The 22,166-nt window shown below is 41.0% G+C and overlaps 1 protein-coding gene across 3 annotated transcripts; it reads left to right on the top strand.

Annotated features, from left to right (window-relative positions):
• Positions 1-1,600: 1,600 nt before the first annotated feature.
• On the top strand, positions 1,601-20,547 carry LOC133476787 (rho GTPase-activating protein 19-like). Of its 3 annotated transcripts, none has more exons than XM_061770647.1 (12): positions 1,601-1,682; positions 4,273-4,517; positions 5,047-5,127; positions 5,288-5,497; positions 6,813-7,039; positions 7,913-7,999; positions 8,908-8,973; positions 10,883-11,089; positions 11,866-11,955; positions 12,983-13,069; positions 15,406-15,507; positions 17,202-20,547. In XM_061770647.1, exons 1-12 carry the CDS (start codon positions 1,639-1,641, stop codon positions 17,256-17,258), a joined length of 1,503 nt encoding a protein of 500 aa, XP_061626631.1. In that variant the 5' UTR covers positions 1,601-1,638; the 3' UTR covers positions 17,259-20,547. The 3 variants fall into 3 exon arrangements, with proteins under 3 accessions (XP_061626631.1, XP_061626632.1, XP_061626633.1); XM_061770648.1 differs by having other exon boundaries at positions 1,612-1,682; positions 4,276-4,517; XM_061770649.1 differs by lacking the exon at positions 1,601-1,682 and adding an exon at positions 1,691-1,877.
• Positions 20,548-22,166: the final 1,619 nt, after the last annotated feature.

Below are 22,166 nucleotides of genomic sequence, written 5' to 3'. Positions count from 1 at the left end.
ATTTCGTATGAAGCTAGTCATTTCCCCACAATTATTATGCACTGATGTTGTACGTCATAGTAAGGATTGCGGTGTCGACTCGCGAACGCTGATCAGCTGGTGTTTGGGCCTCCACTCGTAAAGTAGCAGTCAAGCCAGCCGCCCCTAATTTTACGGTAATAAATCGCCAACTCGCGGCGAAAGCCACCTTCAAAATAAAAGCTTCCCAATAATACGGACGTCAATGCTCTTCGCTCAAGGAATGCAACCTGCATTCAAACATTTAGTTTATTTGATGTCTTTGGAAAAATAAAAGATAAATGGACTGCACTTATCTACACCAAAGCGCTTTACAAAGCCACACATTCACACACACATTCGTGAACCGATGGGCGACTGCTGCCATGCGAGGTGCTGCCAGGCCCACTGGGAGCAAAGTAGGGTTCAGTGTCTTGCCCAAGGACACTTCGACATGCGGACAGTCGTAGCAAGGGATTTGAACCTGTTCTACCTACTGAGCCAAAGCCACCCTCAAATAATCCCATTGGTATCGCAAGACAAGTCCAGATCTGTGTGACAGACCGCCAAGGACTCCACGAAAAGAGGTTTGATGAAGAGCTGATATTGTATTTCAAAATAAAAGTCTCTGAAAACTGCATATTTTGCTGTCATTACCGCGGACTGCAAATAATCTGTTAAACATTTTTTTTCATGATATATCGCAAACACTGGTCCAGTTCTGTGGGACACTACACCGCCCCTGGTCTCCAACAAAAAGTCTCGTAGTTCTGAGGACCGGGGTTCAATCCCCCGCCCCTTTGCATGTTCTCCCTGTGCTTGCGTGTTTTTTTATTTACTTATTTATTGGTTTACATTTTTTTAACATTCAAATCGTTTTTAACCTTTTGTAAAGTTTGTCATGTAAAACGTAAGAGTCTATCGAAGACATTACTGCATACCTCTGTGAAATCATCAGATTTGTTCTGTCTTTGTCAAACCATGTTTTAATCCAGCTATGATCCTGTTCAAGCATTTTAAAGTAATCTGATTGGAACACACAAAAGTCTATCTAACAAGTTAAACCTCTGTCAAGTGTTATCAGATTTGTTGTGTCTTTGTCAAAATGCGTTTTAATCCAGATCTGAACCAGACTACACATTTAGAAGCAATCTACTCTAAATGTAACACCAAAAATCTAATTTGAACATGTTACATCTCTGTCAAATGTAGTCAGAATTGCTGCGTGTTTGTTAAACCGTGTCTACATCATCATCAGGCCTACATCACGCTTCATTGGAAGCAATCTAAATGTAACATGTGAAAGAGCATTGAATTTTCTGTCTGCATCTGAAAACTGATTTCCCAAAAGGTTCATTTTCTTTCCATTTTTTTTCCAAAAAAAAAATCTAATCCAGTTGAAACTGTGGGCGAGGAGGATCAATTGAGTGAATCCCATAAATTATTGTACAGAGAAGATCGCAAGACTGCTTCTGTATTGATTAAAGTTTGTTGTTTTAGCAAATTTAAACTGACCAATCACACAGCGGTGCGCGCCAACCATTACCCACTCTCGCCACGCCCTTAATCGGCAACTGACCAATGGCTGAAGATTTGGGCGGAGTCTGCGGAATAACAGCGGCGGATTCGAAGCGAGTGAACATGGCTGCGGGTCAGGACGCCGACGAAATTACGCCAAATACAAGGTAAACAAGGTTCCGTGCCCACATACCTAAGTACCGTTGCTGTTCCCGTCGACGGAGGATCCCACGCTATCGTGTCCTAAAGCTGAACGTGTAACACTCGAGCCGTGAGCGCGAATACCCGAACGACTGCCACTACGAGTGCCTGACCGCTGCTGTCCTGTCACTCGCGTGCGTTAGCTGCGAGGCTAACAGTAGGTATGTGTGTAAAATGTACAAGTTGAATTGATTTACACGAGACCAGCATGAGCAGATATATCTCGTGAGTAGGATTCCAGTGATATAAGTATCATTTTCCTGTGATCAATATTCAGACCGTTATGAATTTTTAAAACCGGTGGAACAGCACCAATTTCTGGCCAACGTCTTAACGCGAGACTTTAAGTGTAACCTTTTTTGTTGTTGTTGTTGTTGTTGTTGAATCCGAGATTTCAACGTTCATAATTTATTCACTCTTTACCATATTGACAAAAGGGTGGCATCATTACAAAGCTGGCAAAACACAGAAATAGACATATAAATATGATGTTAATCATTTCTAATCAATTTATTAATTCCAGTCGGTGCGTGACGCATAAATGGGTAAATCTCGGGATTATAAAAATAATTGGAAGCAACAATGAATATTCAATTGAAATTTTCAACACAAAATAATCTGAAGACCTCCTTTTAATCAAGTAATATATTGTTCAAATGTAATGTAATATAAATGTAGTAAAATACAGTCAATAAGGCTATGTAATGAGTTGCTGTACATCATTTTTATATGGGTGCCATGTATACAAAATTTAAATTAAGAGCTGAGAATGAACAAACACTTCATAAATTGTAACTATACATGGCAGGGAATAAATATCCAGACAGTTTCCGTACCGCTTATCCTCACTAGGGTCACGGGCATGCTGGAGCCTATCCCAGCTATCTTCAGGCGAGAGGCGGCGTACACCCTGAACTGGTCGCCAGCCGATCGCAGGGCACATACAGTATAAACAAACAACTGTTCGCACTCACACGGGCAATTTAGTCTTCAATCAACCTACCGTGCATGTTTTTGGGATGTGGGAGGAAACCGGAGTACCCGGAGAAAACCCACGCAGGCACGCGGAGAACATCCAAACTCCACACAGGCGAGGCCGGATCTGAACCCAGGTTCTCATGGCACAGTTAAAAGGCATTTGCAGTTAATACAATTCATAAAATGAGCCTTGTTAGTGACAGATAAAAAAAAAGAGCCATCATGGCAGGTCGGATAACATCATAAGCGACCTGGCCAGTTGTGAGTCGAAAACGTGTGTCTCTTTGTCGACCAATTTACATCAAATTTGGCAGAAACATAGAAAAATATTTAGGAAATCCTGTTACATGGATTTTAAAAAACAGCCTTACTCGTCTAAAGGCTTTGAGGGCGGTTTGTCAAATTGAAATTCAGTCTTATAAAGCGTGTCCTTGCTCTTGTGAGAAATGTCAAAGTCGTGATTAAAACTAGGACGTGTTGTATGTCATCAGTAGGTGTATAGTGCTAAGGTAAAAAACGCAGTGGAGCATCGAAAACAGCGGTTCCACAACCATTCAAAATGTGCGATCTAGAGTGTGGCTTGTTGAGTGACCACTTTCGAGGTCCATTCAGCCGCCAATACACACATGCCTACTATACGCAGGTAGCATCATGAGCTTGCAGTATATCTCTTGATCGAATACACTGACAGTATACTTTGTTTATTCTTATTATGCTACATTGCTGGTTTACATCTCGCGCATCTCAAGGCACGCTATGACTTCTGTTCCTCATGTTTAGTTTGTATGATCATTCTTGTGCTGTTTTATTGTTCCTCTGCTTCAAGATTCCCCCATGACCTAATCAAATACCAACAGGTGAATGTTTTTTTTCGTGGGAACACAGACAGTTCCCTGTTTCAAGCAGCCCTGTGAACACCGTCCCCGCAGTTCTTTAAAAATGCACATAATGTACAATACAGTAACTGTTTCGAGCCCCATGACCCTTCAAAGACTAACAAGTGCATGTTTCTCCAGGAACCTGTAAAAATGTGGTAGGAATACACGCAGTTCTCAGGACTGTTTCAAAAGCTCCTGTGAACACCTATAAAGATACACATACATGACTTGGTCTTGGTCTTGATCTTGATCTTTAACTGTTTCCAGATTCCCCCCATGCCCCCTCAAAGACCAACAGGTGCATGTTGCTGCGAGAACCTGTGCAAATATGGTGGGAACACAGCAAGCTCTGAAGACTTTAAACTTCCCCGTGAACGCTGTTCCATAAACAAAAATATATATTTATATCATTTGTAGTTTAAACTTTCCACCATTTACCTTCATTTAAAACTCACTGGTAAATCTATAATCTGTTTCAGTAGACATGGGTCAAATTTGAAGCAGAACAGCCTCAGTGCTTACAAACTTTGTAGTGCCCGTACAAAAGAATGGCACTTTAAAAATATTTTCATTCTTGTGTATTTTGGGTCACTTCGGGCAAAGTCATCAAATTTCAGGATGCAATTTTGTATTTTTTTTGCTGTCAAATGTCAGTATGCAAGTGCTAACAATCCTGTGTGTGATGTCCCTCCTTCAAAAGCAGGCACTCCAATGTGGTGGTCCATCAGGATGATTTGTCAGGAGGGTCCCGCGCCGTCATCTTCAACCCGGACTACTTTGTGGAAAAGCTCCGCCACGCGAATGCCGACATGTTCCTGGAGCTCGTGTTGAGCAACATCACTCGCCTCATTGACCTTCCTGGCGCCGAGTTCTCCCAGCTCCTCGGCGAGGAGGGCCCCAAGACCCCCGGATTCTTCCGCTCGCTCAACTTCCTCAAGCGCAAAGGTTGGAGACAAACCTTTTGTTTTTGGTTAGAATTTGTAAATTTGCGTATTCACTGAATATTTTTTTTTTTTTCTTTGTGTGTGTATCCTCTGAAAAACTCCCCCATTAGTTGTTTTTCTGCTTAGGCCAAAGTAATGAAAGTAATAATTTGGAGCTATCTTGTGAGCACAAAAATTCTCAAAATCATCCGTATTCCCCACAACCACATTGTCTTGTGTATTTTTTCACTTTCTAATTCATCCTGTGGGCCAGATTGTACTTCCTAGCGGGCCGGTTTTGTCCCCCGGGCCGTGTGTTTGACACCCCTGATCTAGAATAACATTTGGTGGGATGTCAAATTAATAAGTGACGGAGGATGAACTTTGTAGAGTAACCGGAGAGTACATTAGGATGTACAGTGGACCCCCGCTATTCATGGGGTGATTGGGACGGGGGCAGACCACGAATTGCGAAAATCCGCAGATAACTGACGCCCATTATAATTGCAATAATAGAGCATTTTGTGAGTGACTGTGTTTTTGTGTCCCAGATAAAGGCGCCATGTTTGGGACTGCGCTGTCAGAGAGTGGCGTGTCTCACATGTACCGGCTCATTGAATACCTCAGTAAAAGTAAGTTCACATATATATACATATATACATACACATACATATATACATATATGTATATTATTCACAGCCTTCCTCCTTCCTTCCTTAAGTCCTACTTAAGTCACAATGCGTCACTGCACTCAGTGTAAGCCCTGGTTTACCCTCTTTTATTCCTGCCCAGATCTGCATGTGGAGGGTTTGTTCCGGGTTCCGGGCAACAGTGTGCGGCAGCAGGCCCTGAAGGAGCTCCTGACCAGTGGGGCCGACGTGGACCTGCAGTCTGGAGGATTCCATCCCAACGACGCAGCCACACTGCTCAAGGCATTCCTGGGGGAACTGCCCGAGCCCCTGCTCACGCACAGACACTTCCACGCCCACCTCAAGATCGCTGGTAGGGCTTAACACGGCTACACCAATGCGCACATCTTCATAATAATCAATGTTGACTGAATGATTTGTAAGGAATTCGATCCCCATGTGTTGTGGAATAGTGAATTTATTGCAGTGGATACGTTCCAGGCCCACCCGCCATAAGTGAAAATCTATTATGTACTTGTAGATACCCCATTACAAAAAAACATTTTTTAAACTAGTTTTACTCCTCCCAAATACTTTAAACATTAAACTTATTAAAACACCGCTTAGCGCCTCTCAAAATATCACTCCCATAGTTCTCCAAATAAGAGGTCAAACGTGCTTGCTTCAAGCTGTTTATTTGTTACTTCCAGTTTAAGTTTACAAGGAAAATAAACACTCTGGTACAGAAAATGGATGGATGGATGTATTAAGTCAAGTTTATTTGTATAGCCCTTAACCACAAAACCGAACCATATCATTTTTGTCTAATGAAAGTCCAATAGCTTAATGCTAACATGGTATGAAACAACATAGACAGGCTAGCAGAAATTTACATGAATGTTATGTAATTATAAACCTTCTCGTAGACGTCAACGCTGCCTGACGTGTTGCGGAACAACATGGTACTACAAACCCCAATTCCAATGAAGTTGGGAAGTTATGTAAACCGTAAATAAAAACAAAATACAATAATTTACATATAATTTTTAACCTGTATTCAATTGAATACACTGCAAAGACAAGATATTTGATGTTCAAACTGATACTTTTTTTTTTTTCCAAATATTTTTAATTTCACTGATAAGTTCCGTATCTAGTCCTAGATATAAAAGTCCCTGGATAGTAATTAGGACACAGGGAATGATTCCAAAGGAGGGGTGTCACTATCGAATATTTTTAGGATCAATTCTCCTATTGATTATTGATATAATAATAATGGCCAGTGCAGAGCTGTAGGAGAAATAAAATTGATGAGACACATAATGAAGTTATGGGAAAGAGTAGTGGAGGCTTGACGCAGGACAAGTATTTGCGAGCAATAGTATGGTTTTGTGCCAAGAAAGAGTACCACAGATGCATTATTTACTTTGAGGGTGTTGATGAAGTACAGAGAAAGTCAAAGGAGCGTATGTAGATCTAGAGAACGCCTATGACAGAGTACCCAGTGACAAACTGTGGTACTGCGCGCGGAGGTCTCGAGTGGCAGAGAAGTATGTTAGAATAGGACAGGACATGTAAGAGGGCAGCAGAAGAGTGGTGATGTGTGCTCGAGCCAAGTTATTAGATTTGTCTCCCCTTTTCCCCCAGCACTATTCCAAACACAGACTTGATGCCCTTTGTTATTCCAGAGATGACGCTGCTGGACGAGCATGGCAACAAGACATCGGCGCCCAACAAGGAGCGTCAGACTGAGGCCCTGCAGCTCCTCTTCCTCCTCCTGCCGCCGGCCAACCGCTCCCTGCTCAAGCTGCTGCTGGACCTCCTGTACCACACCGCCAAGCAACAGGATGCCAACAAGATGTCCGCCTTTAACCTGGCTCTCATGTTTGCCCCACACGTGCTCTGGCCACGACATGTAAGACGTACACTCAGAAGTAGGTTTGCAAAATTCCAGAAATGTTCAAAGTTGGAAAGTTTCCATGGGAATGAACCAGAAAGCTACAAAATTAAAGGTTGGCTCTTAATTTCGAAATGATCTTGACTAATACAACCAAATTTCATGCAGGTACATTGGTACCTTGACTAATGACTGCCCCAAAGTGCGAGACAAACTTTGAGTTACAAGTGTGCTTCAGTTACACTGTCGCTGGAGTGGGGGGTGGAGAAATTAAGGTACTGCAATTCGGCAATTCGGGTCATTGGCAAATGGGACCGAGACAAAATACCATAAGAACTTTAAATGTCAACATTGTCTCTTTTTTCACAAAATGTCACTACAGAGCCGCCAAAGATGACAATATTTGATGTTTAGGCTTCGTTTGTGTTTATATATATTTGTATAACTAAATAATATATATTTCATTTTTGTCCAGGATAAGCAGTATAGAAAATGGAGGGATGGATCATTTTTGTCCGAAGACACCAGGCATAAAGAAAACCAAATTTTAGCAAGTTCGACTTTAAAAAAACCAAAAAACTTTTCATCAGATAATAGTCATACTCGCATTAGCGTAGCATACATAGGAAGTCGGCTAAGCTGCTTCCTGGGATTGGTCAGGTTAGGTTCCACATATATTGAATTCCCAGTTTTTTCCCCCATTCTTCCCATAGAGAGTTTCCAACCTGGAATCTTTCCAAAATTGCCCATCTTAAATTCTCATGGCAATTTACCGAAAAGCACACCCTTGCAACCCTACTCAGAAGACACTTCATTAGATTCACACATTTTTCAATATTCTTTTTGTATGTTAGTCAAAGTGTGTGTGTATTTGTGTGTCTCCTGCTGCAGATGACAGCCAACGACCTGAAAGACCATCTGAAGCCCCTCAACAACAGTATGGCCTTCCTCATCAGACACTCACAGAAACTCTTTAGGGTGATTATCATATGCGCGCGGACACACACACAGATGAACAAGAAATGCACACAAACAAAGCATACAAACACGTAAACAGAAGTCAACCTTCTGTGCTCTATGCTGCCCATTTGCATCCGCCCTGCTTTTTTTTTTACTGTATTAATGCAAATATAATGGAACTTCCCAAAGGTGGGAATATCTGTCTGATTTTGTAATTTCCACATCACTAATATAGTATCTACATCAATTTGTACCTTTGACGATCGTCACCGTTTTTTGGCCAATTGAACTACATTTATACATTCTGTGTTATTTACTGGACTAAATCATGCAAATTGGGGACAATGGGTTTCATTCTGGACTCAACACTTGAAAGTTTGAGGTTTTTTTGTGTTTTCTTCCAGATTACTGATTATTCATTTATCCATTTTTGGACAAGGAAGCAATTTCATGTCATAGTTTTATTTTCTGAAAGAGGCTTTTAATGGCTTACTGCACTCCAATAGAGCAAATGACTGATGCAATTTTGATTTGAAGAAGTGAAATGTCTCTCTGTTGACTGTAGGAAGACTACTATTTACAATATCAGGGAAAAAAAGGTGGTACTGATATAATAATATATAAACAATTATTTTTTAGGTTGCTTTCCAATCTATGCATTGGGCAAAGAAACTGGCATTGGAAATATTAAAAAGTCTCACACAAACTCACAAAATACAAAGAAAACACAAACTTAAATGACAAACACATACAGTATAAACACAAACAAAACAAAAAGTAAACGCAAATAAAAACAAAACAATACACACAAAGGAAATAACCACAAAACACACATACGAAGAATCAAAAACACTAACAGAGAAACAAAATGAAACACTTCATCATATTTTCACATCGTTCACTAGTGTGATCTTTTTGTGTTTCAGGCCCCAGTGTACCTGAGGGAACATGCCAGAGCCCACTTCATGAAGACCACCGCCATGCGGAGCAAGGTCGGTCAAAGCCGGATCAATTTGTATTGATTGTCCATCAAAGTCCTCCACCCAATAATTCGTATTGATTAGTAGGGCCAGACCAATATGGATTTTTTTTTTAGGCCAATGCCAATTCAATATTTGGCAGAATGAAATTCTGATAACCGATTAATTAAACAAATATATATATAATCTTTATACTGGATAAGCAGAAACTCACCGAAAACTTGGTATTGTTTGTTTGAGTGTCATTATCTTTGTCTTGCGTTGTAATGTGTTAACTTATGCAGAGCTCAGATTACACAACTTTTCTTGTTGTTCACGATGGTCGCTATGCCAAATTACAAGACACGGTGTCATAAATTGGTTGTCTTGTATGACACTAAGCAGACCCCACCCGATCATCACGTGCTGTCGCCAAGAGCACGGTCTGACAGCACAGGTCCTCGGGAGGTGGGACAAGTAGAAAGAGCCCAGGCAGTAGGGAAAAAGCTGGGTGGCATGCAGGACTTGTGGAACACAAGTGCGGGAAACGCAGGGTTAACCGGAGCTTGGCTGCACAGGAACAGCTTTAGTACTTGGCAGAAAAAAGAGAGAGAGCGCACGGGTCAGGGAGTCACAGGCGTTTGGGTGCTATGTCACACTATTGATCAATGTTTTGTAACAATCATTCAAGCTGTCATTTTGTTGATTTAAAAAAAAACGAAAACTGTATGGTGGGAGTGAACTCAACTCATTGATGGTATTTTTTCATGTGTGTTTGCGATGGCCTGTTTTTTTGGCAGTCCTTGAAGGCATCTCGCTTGAAGGAACTGAGATTTGATTGATTTTTTTTTAGCTTCTCTTTTGCTGCAGCTACCAAAAGCCTGTGTAATCTACTTTGGCATTACAATGTGCTTCTATTGCCTAACATTTGTTATTGTGTGTAAATGCCTTTATATTGTCTGTGTAGTATGTATGCTAGTGTGCATATTTGTTTGCCCATGTGTGAGGTCATGTCGGTTTGTGCTAGTGTGTTATTTAGGATGGTAGTAATACTGTTGATGAGCCTCATGTGAAGGGGGTTTTTGTGCAAAATAATTTAAATACTGAATACACTTGTTTATGTAACATGTTATCTATAGGCAATTACAAACCCATCTGGGGGAGCGTTGTCAGTTAGCCACTATTTTTGTTATTTGTGGCACGGATCTCTATCCCACAGCTGTCAATCTGCTATACATGGAACTTCACGTGACCAAACCCAGAAAACAGGTTAGCTGTTTAACTTTCCTGGATATGCTACATTAATGAGCATGACTGGTTTGATTACATGATTTTTGTTTTTTGTTAAGCCAAACTTGTTTTCTTTTACTGGTGTCGTTGAACAAAAAGTTAAATACATGTTGTATATCATTTACTCAAAATATGCCAAGTCGTCACAAACAAAGCCTAAACATTGAATATGGTCATCTTTGGTGGCTCTGTGGTCACATCTTGTGTGAAACGAAACACATTGTAGATATTGTAGTGATTGTAGTCACTACTACTACTACTATAATAATAATAATAATTATTGTTATTATATAATTCTTGTAATTATATAATTATGATGATTATAATAAATATTTTTTTTATTGTATCCCCATTAGCTTTATTCATTAGTAAAAGCTTATCTTCCTGGGGTACATCAGAAAACAAAATGGGTTATAAAAAAAAAACAAAAAACGAATTCTAGCCCATAATTGCTCTATAGGTTATGTAAGATTTTAAGGTTTGTTCTGGGTTTATGAGCAGCTAGATAGTTCAAACTGGATTGTCTAGTTGTGACTCGTGTTGTGATTTTTATGTACACTGCTTCCCCCCCAGCCCTATTGAAAACGTTCCTGAAGAAAATGAGGAGAGAGAGAGGAAAATGTTTTTGGTTGCTAACATCTCTCTCTTATAGGATGACCTGGAGCTGTTGTCACTGAGCAGTCGCCCCGGCCGGCGGGTGGCGTCGCCTCTGAAGCGGCGGGCGGGTGGTCTCGGGGGCACTCCGGATCAGTGCCCGTCGCCCGCTCAGCAGTATACAGAGGAGGCGCTCAAGGAGCTCTTCAGACACGTGCACCACAACATGCCCGACTCGGCTAAGAAGAAAAAGCTGGTCCGACAGGTAGCCTTCCTATTTGAAACTAAACTGTTACTATTATCATTATTACTGTTATTATTACTACAGGGTGACTCACAAGTAGGATTAGTCATACCAGTTGAGAATTATGATTTGGATAATTACTTTAAAAATCAAACTAACAAACACGCTTAACTCATTCACTGCCAACCTTGTCAGTTACAATGCATACTTTGCATCTCGAGCATAAACAAAACACACTGATCTAAAATGTGAAACAACTGTAAGCCTTCCTTTGGCCCACCCTGTATTATCGTGGGAATGCTGAAGAGGACTTTTCCTTCCACAAATCTCAACAACTTTAAACTTTTATAAAACATCAAAATATTCAGGAAATTTGGGGAAATATTTTTCCTCATTTTCAAAATTCCAAATATTTAATCTAAAAATCATTTTACAATTTTATCTACTACTTCCCCATTTCTCGACTGATTCAAACTATTCCAACTTGAAACTTTTCAGCTTATTCTAGATATGTGCAAAACTATTTATGGTATCAAATTCCCAAATTTCCCTTAAATTCCCAAATTAGGTGATATTTTACATATTTACCTCCTCCCACATTTCTTGACCAATTTAAGCCACTTTATTTAAGTCTCACTTTCTGTTGAGCAGAAAGCAGAACAGTTGAGCTCATTCCACAACATTCCAGTTCGTCGGCACTCACACGTGCAATTTCTACAGAAATTTCATTCTCTAGTTATTCGTACTCAAAGGATACTTATTACTATAATTACTTTGTGTATTTTCTGTGTGTGCAGTTGGTCAAACAAACCACCTCAACCACCAGCCAGCACGATGGGCCCAGCAAGAAGCGCCCGCGCTCTCGCTCATTTGGAGGACTCATCAAGGTAGCGTCTTTGGTTTCTGTTTTTGTTTTGTATTTTTAATTATTGTCTGTATGTCGAGAGACGTGCACGGTACTGCTTATGTGCATGCGTCCAGTTTTCCCTGGTATGTGGGGATTACAAAGATAGGTTCTACTGTATCAACAACATTCAATTGGAAAAAAACAAACTGAAAACACAAAATGAAAACTGACATATAGCACGGCATGCACAAACTAAAAACTCATACAGACACAAGAAACACACAAACAAAATGCACACATACTAAAAACAAATCACAAAATTACACAAGCACACAAACTAAAAATAAACGCATGCAAAATATACAAACAAAACACTAAAAACAGACACAAAAAAGCATCACAATATGCACACACAAAAAACCACCATTACACAAACATGCAAACGAGATACATAAACAAACCGCCTACTAAAACATATAAACAAAAGGCACACAAACATGGACACAAATATGCACAAGGTACTAATACACAAACTGCATAAACAAAGCCTACGAATACACAAACAAATATGACCAAAAAAATACAAACAAAAAGCACAATGAAACAGACAAAAACTAAATCCTACAAATAGAAAAGAAAATGCACACAAACTAAAACAGACACAATCAAATCAGACATACAAAACAAAAATAGACAATAAAAAAAGCAACACGAATGAACAAAAACATACAACCAAAACAGCTATACACATTAAATGCACACACACACACACAAAACACTCATCATCCCAAAAAAGAGACGAACAAAAATTAGTAGAGTGTCTAATATATATATATATATATATATATATATATTATTTTTTTTACACTTGTATTTCATTGAAGAATGTTGTGAGGGGAAAAAAAAAAATCTGCGACAAATATTTTTCGGTGTTTTGGTTGTACTACATCTGTCTGTGCTAAGATATGCTGTAATGCACTAACCATTATCTCTCACACACACACACACACTCACTCTTCCTTTTGCTGCTTGTTATGTCGACATGGCACTCTCCTCTCGTTTTCCAGCGTAAAGCTCGAACCGATCAGCTGATGCCGGACGTCGTCGCCAGGGCAACGCACAAACGCGAGAGAGAAAATGTCAACATGCAGCAGGTAAGCCATGCGTACCACCATCATGACCAACATTAAATGCAGTCGCGTACTTGGCCTACGTGTTCATCAGAAACGAGGAAGAGGTTTTATTCCGAAAAAGTATATTGACTATTATTGTAAGCCACTGTAAAATTATGCAGTTTCACGTTTGTGCATAAGTATACAAATTATAGAATATACACCATGTGCAGAATTATTAGGCAAGGCTCATTTTTGAAAATAATTTTCATTAATCACCAACCAGAGTGCTCTAGGTTAATCCAGGTTAGGTTAATGTTATTAAACTTCAAACAAGAATATTTAAGAAAGTAAAAGTGAGGTTTAGGCTTTCTTAGAAGATCAATATGTGGACAATTAGGCAACTATTGGTGTGCAGAATTATGAACAAACTAAATGAAAATCACATTTCCCCATCTCACTTTTTTATTTTCATTTGTTTTAAGTGAAAATTATAAACAAAGAACTAAAAACTTTCCAATAGAAGTTGAGAGGAACTGATATACGTATAATGGAGAGAAAAAAAAAAGTGACCAATATAGCCAACCATCTTTTCAACAACATCGATAAGCCTTCCTTCCATGCATTCGGTCTGTTTCTTGATTTGTAGTCGATTAGGTTTTTGTGCAGCAGAAACCACAACCTTCCAGACAATGTTCTGAGACTGTTTTCCTTCACCGTATAGTTCCCGTTTAAGAAGTGCCCACAAATTCACAATTGGGTTCAGGTCAGGGGATGAAGGGGGGGCATGTTATCAGTTTTTTGTCTTTCAAGGCTTTCCTGGCCAGCGACGCAGAGGAGTACTTGGATGCATGTGATAGAGCATTGTCCAGCGTGCAGGGTTCCTACACAAGTATGGAAAGAATGGAATTTGATTCCATAAATTTCCAGGTCTGGTCTGGCAAAGTATGGAAAATGGAAACTATTGTATGGAAAAATACAAAAGCTCTAGTTCCTGAAACAAAAAATTATGAATATCTACAAAAAATATTTCGATTGATCAGTGTTTTTAAGGCACTTGGAAGCACCGCTGCAATGTTTGTGTGAGAGTACACAGTAATAAACCATGGTCTTGGTGAAGATTCTGACTGAATCAGAAAATTCCATTGTACACCCTTCAAATGTCTCAAGTAGTTTCTCTCTCAAAATCTTTACACTGTTCCAAATTAATGCACAGCGCCTATAGCCATTAGATTATACGAGTAAACTTGGAAACCTGACAGTCAGATTTTCTGATCAGTAAGTGTGACGTTCTCTGAGGACAGAAATGATCAAATTTAAAACAATAATGAGTGACTTAATCTTTACTTTATTTGGTGATTACATGACCATTGACTGCAAAAATTTGGAACAGATTTTCGTAAGAATCATGGAAGTTGACACACGATTTGCTATCGCGGGCCACATAAAATGATGTGGCGGGCCGGATCTGGCCCCTGGGCCTTGAGTTTGACACCAGTGCTGGAGAGGATGTTGGTCTCCTTATGCCACAGCAAGACTGATTACACAAATAAACAGCACCCAGCTTTGCTTAGATCCATTCAGCATTCAGGTTTATCCAGCTGGGAGCTAGGAAATAGGCCTAAAAGTGATTATGGTCAAAATACTATACCAAATAATTCTGTACACTGTGTATACTTTAATTAAATGATTCAGTTAAAATGTATTGCACATAAAAGTAAAATAAAACTTGTACCTAAAATGTTTCAAAACAAACAGTTCTGAAGACTAGATCAAAATTGATTGTACCCAAAAGTAATGTGAAAGTAAAACTGAACTGCCGTTAAATGTACTGTACATGAAAAGTAACATTTATTTAAAGTGGAACTGTAACATGCACAGTTTTAACATTAAGACTAAGAGCTCTATTGTCCTGACTAACGCAAATCCCCCGCGGTGCATGGCGTAACTCTGCTTGGGGGCGGATTAGACCGGGTTGACGTAATCTCGCAGACGCTCTCAGTGAGTGTATTTAACGAAAGGGTCTGTCTGCGCCAGTGGGTGTAAACAGTGAAATGCATTTGCTGCTAATCAAAGCGGCTTATTTCATTTATTCCCTTGAAGTGAGGCGTAATGACGGTCTCTGTGGGTGACTGGAGCATTGTCACTTGGCGGTGTGGCAAAAGACAATGTGATTAAATACAGTATAAGCTCTCATGAATCTCTGCCCCACCCCATAGCTGCGTCCTGGCCAGTGGGATGATTTTAAGAAATAGAACTGGGCTAAAAATGACGACAACAGCAATACCGATATGCTACAAGAGGGCGCCAAAGTATTCCTTTTTGCTCAAAATGCTCTGTGTGTGTTTGTGTGTGTGTGTGTGTGCGCGCGCACGCAGGTGAAAAGTCCTCTGAATGGTGGCAGGCACTGCAGGGTGGGGCTAGTGTTGAAAAATCCTGACTTTGACTTTCACAGGGACAAAGCTGTGAAAATGTACAAGGTAGCGCACACGCACACAAGAACAAAGCAAACATGCATGCACATACAGGAAGAGACGCGCACAAAAAGAAACACACGAATGCAAACAAGCACGCTAATACATGCAAATGGGCGCACACACAATAACACGAATGCACGCACACACAGGCACAAACTCGAACACGCACACTAAAACTCACGCACACACTAGCACGCACAAGCCCTCCATCCATGTGGAGGAGCAGCGGCTCTACTCTGAGATCCTCCCGGGTGACCGAGCTTCTCACCCTATCTCTCAGGGAGAGCCCGGACACCCTGCTGAGGAAACTCATTTCGGCCGCTTGTATCCGGGATCTCGTTCTTTCGGTCACGACCCACAGCTCGTGACCATAGGTGAGGGTAGGAATGGTAAATCGAGAGCTTCGATTGAACAAGACACCAAGATACTTGAACTCCTCCCCTTGGGGCAGGATCTCATCCCCGACCCGGAGAGGGCACGCCACCCTTTTCTGACTGAGGACCATGGTCTCAGATTTGGAGGTGCTGATTCTCATCCCAGCCGCTTCACACTCCGCTGCGAACTGCTCCAGTGAGAGTTGGAGATCATGGCTTGCTGAAGCCAACAGAACCACATCATCTGCAAAAAGCAGAGATGCAATACTGAGCCCACCAAACCGGACCCCCTCTATGCCTCGGCTGCGCCTTGAAATTCTGTCCATAAAAGTTATGAACAGAATCGGTGACAAAGGGCAGCCTTGGCGGAGTCCAACCCTCACTGGAAACGAGTCCGACTTACTGCCGGATATGCGGACCAAACTCTGACTGCGGTCGTACAGGGACCGAACAGCCCGTATCATGGGGTTCGGTACCCCATACTCCCGAAGCACCCCCCGAGGGACACGGTCGAACGCCTTCTCCAAGTCCACAAAACGCATGTAGACTGGTTGGGCGGACTCCCATGCTCCCTCGAGGACCCTGCCGAGGGTGTAGAGCTGGTCCACTGTTCCACGGCCAGGACAAAAACCACACTGCTCCTCCTGAATCTGAGATGTGACTTCCCGACGGACCCTCCTCTCCAGCACCCCTGAATAGACCTTACCAGGGAGGCTTAGGAGTGTGATTCCCCCTGTACTTGGACCACACCCTCCGATCCCCCTTCTTAAAAGGTGGGACCACCACCCCAGTCTGCCAATCCAGAGACACGGTCCCCAATGTCGATGCAATGTTGCAGAGGCATGTCAACCAGGATAGCCCCACAACATCCAGAGCCTTTAGGAACTCCAGGCGAATCTCATCACTCCTGGGGCCTTGCCACCGAGGAGCTTTTAACCACCAGAGATAGGAGAACCCGCCTCAGAGACCCCAGACTCTGCTTCCTCATGGGAAGGCGTGTCGGTGGAATTGAGGAGGTCTTCAAAGTATTCTCCCCACCGACTCACAATGTCCCGAGTCGAGGTCAGCAGCGCCCCATCCCCACTATACGCGCACAAAATTTACCCAAACGCGCGCAGACACACACACACATACAATGACACAAAAAATGAACACAAACACAAACTAAGACCAGCACAAACGTACAAACATGAACATGCACATCATCTCAAACACACACATGCGCAAACGAAAACACAAAGACACACACATTCACAGACACACACACACACACACGTTACAGAGACTTGCCACTTCCAGCCTGATGTGTCCATGTTTCATCAGGACACACCCTCATCTGTGGCCAGATTGTTCTCGCCATCTCAGGAGGTTTCGCTGTAGACGCCGCTGCAGCCGCCAATTCCTTCATCCTGCAGCTCCAGCACTATGACATTTTCAAACTATTAATCTGTCTTAATATTGTACTATTGTTTACTCGTACTGGACACTTCAGTAGGTACACCAGCTCATGCTAGTCAGGTGTCACTCGTGAAATGGCCGCTGAGTCTTTCTGACTGACATCAGCTACCATGGTAATTTGAGAGTTTAAAAATATTTTTAACACTTTGTGGTACTTTCGGATTTAAACAGGCCCATTTCAAGTCAAACCATGATTTTTATTTTTGTATTTTTATTTAAATTATTATTATTTTTTAAGTATATTTTGGGTTTTTCGTTTCAAAAAATGTGAATTGTTGCGAGTGTACAAGCGATGACCGCTAGCTAGCTTAGCCCACAATGACTGTCCTGTTCATAAGTTACTATCGTACAGGAAGTGACGACCGCTATATACCTTGGGATTTCTTAGCTTTACCTTGTTTAATTGACCACTACCATACAGAAAGGCATGACTGCTAGTTAGCTAAGCCTTGACGGGCTCCACCATTTAAGACTACTATCATAGTGGAAGTGCTAACTGCTAGAAAGCATAGTCTCTGTAAACTGTGCCATTTATAAGTGACCACGACCATACATAATAGCCACTTTTGTAAAATACTATCCTTATTGTTGTTGTTATAATTACTATATATAAAAAAACCTTACTATTCAGGATGTGATGACCATCAGCTGTCACAGACGGTAGTGTTTATATAAACAACTGTTACCATACAGGAAGCGATGGCCACGAGCTCGCTCAGACTTCGTAGACTACACTGTTTATAAATGGCTGCCACTGTACAGGAAGCTTTCACCACCATCTAGCGTAGCGTTCTCAGACTATGCGGTTTATATATGACCACCTCAGTACAGCAAGTGGTGACATGCTGGCAGCTTACTATTCGTCAACTCTACTGTTTATATATGACTGCCACCATACAGGAAGCTATGACCACCACCTAGCTTAGCCTTCACCGACGGTACTGTTGATAAACAATGACTACCATACAGTAAGGTAGTTAGCATAGAATTTGTGGACAGTACTGTTTGTAAATGGCCGCTAACATACATGACGCTATGACCGCTAGCTAGCTGAGCCTTGACAGACTGATTGGGTGACTTGACTAGATACAGTCACCTCTAGTCAATATGACATATAATGATTATTGACATGTTGTCGCCATGTCAAACTACCTGCATTTCCCTGTTGGCAACAGGCAGCTCCAACCAATCAAACACAGTTTATGAAGAAAATGTAAGTACTGTAGTCTGTATGCCGTTTGTTTACAGGTAGAATTGCTGTTACTGGTTTTATTTTGTTACACTTTTTTTGGGTCCGTTTTTCCACATTTGGTCAGCTAAATGTTTGAGTGAGCAGAGAAGTGGACCTTTTTTGCGTCTAAACTGGAAAGGAGGGATGTTGTTTGGGTGGAATGGGGGCAGTCATATGAGGCTGTGAATCTAAAGTCATCAGCGTAAGTGAGAGCCAGTGATTGGGTGGCTTTGTGGAAGAATCCCAGCAGGCTTTGCGCTTCCTGGCCCCTGACTGAGTGGAATTATGGCGGCGGCGGGCATTTTCCCAAATTTTGCGCCTGGTTGAGGCTTGTATGGAAAACCTGATATTTTATCCGATATCCTACTAGTGCACTGAATTGTCCATGTACCATCTTTATGCGCTTTGTCCTCATTAGTAAGACAATTCAGCATACTAGTAGAACGACTGTCTTACTAGTAATGTTTTTTTCCCTCAATACTGACTTCCACTACTGTATTCTATTTCTGCACACTGGTTTACATTTGAATACTTCTAATACTACTAGTGAAGAGGTAGATCTTTGCTAGTAAGATTTTATATCACTAGTACTACTAGTATCACGCAGTTGTGAACTAATGCACAGTTTTGCCTCACAGGTAACATAGTTCTACTATTGCACAGAATTGTCTTACTAGTTAGGACAAAGAATGTACTAGTACATGGACAATTCTGCACACCACAAGAAGTTCTTGCAGCACGTGGATGTGAACTGGTGCATAGTTTTGCCTGACTAGTAAAGTAGTTTTTCTAGTATGCACTATTCGTTCTATTTGTGTACAGAAATGTCCTACAGTAGTGGGGGTGGAAAAACACCACGAGTAAGTCAAATGCTCAACTACTCCGGCATGGTCAATCTTCAAGTGCGCTGAATTGGCTTTCTTGTGATGACAAAACGTCTGCTAGTACATGGACAATTCAGCGCACTAGTAGGTTATCGATGAATGGCCGAGAAGATATACTACTTTCAGTTTAGGGAAAGTTTTATGCAGGTTGTGTTAATGTGTTTGTGGAACGTGCAAAATGAACTTCCTCGTCAGAATTGATTAAGTCGGCAGCATTAACATACAAACTTAATGTTTACCTGGGAACTTTTTTTTTTTTTTTTTTTTTTTTTTTTTTGTGTGAGAATCTTAACTTGTTGTCGTGTGAATGTGAAATGTTTGTGTTATGTTTACTAGAGTCAACCTAACGAGCCTTTGGGAGAAACTTCCTCTTTCGGCGTTGTGATCTTTTCTTGTCAAATTTTAGAATTAAATAACATGTTCACTGGCCCAAGTCCACTTTTGGATTAAAACTTTTCTTAAAAACTCTTATTTTCTCTCTGTCCGCGTTCATTGTGAATCAATTCGAGCTCATCAGCAGCCTATCAGCCAGTCCCTTACGAAGCGCATCTGTAATGCTCCTATTTGTCCACCAGAGGGAAACCTGTCGCAACAGTGGCAGTACTTGCCCTCGCTGCTGGCGATGACGTCACCTGAACCGTTGGTCACGTCATTAGATTCAAAATGACCATGAAAAACGGTGTCATTATTTTGAGTGATCGAAAAGTATTTGTATTGTTGTAGTTTTCATCAGGTGTACACCTTTTTCTAATATTTTGACTCTCCTAGATACATTAACAGAGTGCGCACGGAGCCTTTAAAAGTTAGAGAATTCGATTTTTGGAAATCTAATCCTGAATTGTAAATAAATGACAGATGGGTTTTCATGTCTATTTCAAATGGAATATTGAAAATGTCTTAAATAGCTATATGGCAATGTATGTGGGAAAGCACTGACGACCGCTGGTTAGCTTAGCCTTCGTAAACTGTACTTGGGTATGTTACTGAAAATGTCAAACCACCTGTCGATCAAAATAGAGGATACCATTGGATAGACATTTGAAATAAAATAAAATGAGGCCTAGTTTGTAAGAATAAACGTTTTTATGCCACTTTTTATGTCGCAAACAGCCCAAAATGGACTTCAGGCAGAAATTAGTGTAAATCAATAGCAAATTTGTGACTGAAACTGTGACTCTTTGGTAGAAAAATGCCCGTATGTTTCTTATTAGTTGAGATGGAAAATTTGATGCCTAAACAGGCCATTCTTTAGATCTTTTTCAGTGGCGACGTCCGCTTGAGCCATCTCATTCCGGACTATGCCGAGAGCCAGCTAATCATAAGATTTGCTGCAAATTTACAGAAAACAAGAATAATAACGGTTACCGGCGTCCATATACCTTTCAATTGTGTCGAAATCCTATGAACGTGATTTTGAATGCTGAAATCGAGGAACATTTTCATATTTGTGAGAACCACAGAAACCTACTGTACGGTTTATAAATGACTCTTAACATACAGTAAGGGATGACCGCCAACTCTTTTAAGATTCGTAGTCTACTCGTGCACGGTAGGTGGATTGAAGACTCGAAATTGGCCGTAGGTGTGAATGTGAGTGCGAATGGTTGTTTGTTTATATGGGCCCTGCGATTGGCTGGCGACCAGTTCAGGGTGTACCCCGCCTCTTGCCTGACGATAGCTGGGATAGGCTCCAGCAGGCCTGCGACCCCAGTGAGGATAAGCAGTTTGGAAAATGAATGGAAACAAATGAAAAACATTAATTAATAAAAAAGAACATGTGGTCCACTCATACAGGTAAAAAAAACATGAGAGTTACTGTTTAGAAAAATGCAGTTTCTCATAGAAATTCATTTTGATTTTAAAAATACACGTTTCCTATAGATCAGTTTTAATTAGTCATCATTTCAATAAATTGTTTAAAAAAAAAAAAAAGACCAAATCCACTTGTTGACAGCTACTGTTTAAAGAAAAAAAAAAAAAAGACGTACTGTAGTTCCTCTAATAAAAAAAGGCAATTTATAATTAGATACATATTTTAAATCAATAAACAGCAGGTGGCCATCACAAAAAACATGACTATTTAAATAAATAAATAAATAAATAAATACTGTATTTCAATAAATCATACATTGGTACGGAGCCTGCACCGCATCCTGCCGCAAGACTCTCCATGGCAGAGTGAGGGCAGCTGAGAAGATGATCGGAACCTCTCTTGCCTTCCTGCAGGACATTTGCAGCACCCGCCTCACCCGCAGAGCTGAGGATGTCACCCATCCATCACACAGGCTCTTCAGTCTCCTGCCATCAGGGAGGAGACTGCGGAGTCTGCGGCCCAGTACAAGCCGACTTAAGGGCAGTTTTATCCATCAGGCTGTCAGGAAGCTGAACTCTCTTCACGCTCTGCCCCCTCTTCCTCCCTTGTCCTCTGCCCATGCGCATGCGCACACACCGCACACCTCTCCACACTGCCTTCTCATTTGAAAATGTCTTACGTGCCTTGATACTCAGACTTTGGCTATGTTTCACGTCTCCTAATCTTTGATATTTGCACATTTAATTTTTATTTTTTATACTGGAACAGTTTTATTTAGCTTCTTTATACTGATGTGTATTATTTATACTTTTAAAAATATTTATTTGTAGCACCATGGGCCCTTGAGTACCATAATTTCAATACTATATGGGCTACGCATATTTTACAATTGACAAAAGTGC

The sequence above is a fragment of the Phyllopteryx taeniolatus genome, chromosome 4 (genome assembly GCF_024500385.1).
Source record: "Phyllopteryx taeniolatus isolate TA_2022b chromosome 4, UOR_Ptae_1.2, whole genome shotgun sequence".
In the NCBI taxonomy this organism is placed as follows: Eukaryota; Metazoa; Chordata; class Actinopteri; order Syngnathiformes; family Syngnathidae; genus Phyllopteryx; species Phyllopteryx taeniolatus.
The sequence above is the reverse complement of the archived record's forward strand: the minus strand, read 5'-3'. Positions and strand labels throughout refer to the sequence as shown.

Bases quoted from the DNA above. Each gene is read 5' to 3' on its own strand.
- LOC133476787 (XM_061770647.1), top strand. From the start codon at position 1,639: ATGGCTGCGGGTCAGGACGCCGACGAAATTACGCCAAATACAAG. The intron at 8,000-8,907 runs GTGATTATCATA...TTTGTGTTTCAG, and splicing joins ACTCACAGAAACTCTTTAGG to GCCCCAGTGTACCTGAGGGA. The intron at 8,974-10,882 runs GTCGGTCAAAGC...TCTCTCTTATAG, and splicing joins CCACCGCCATGCGGAGCAAG to GATGACCTGGAGCTGTTGTC.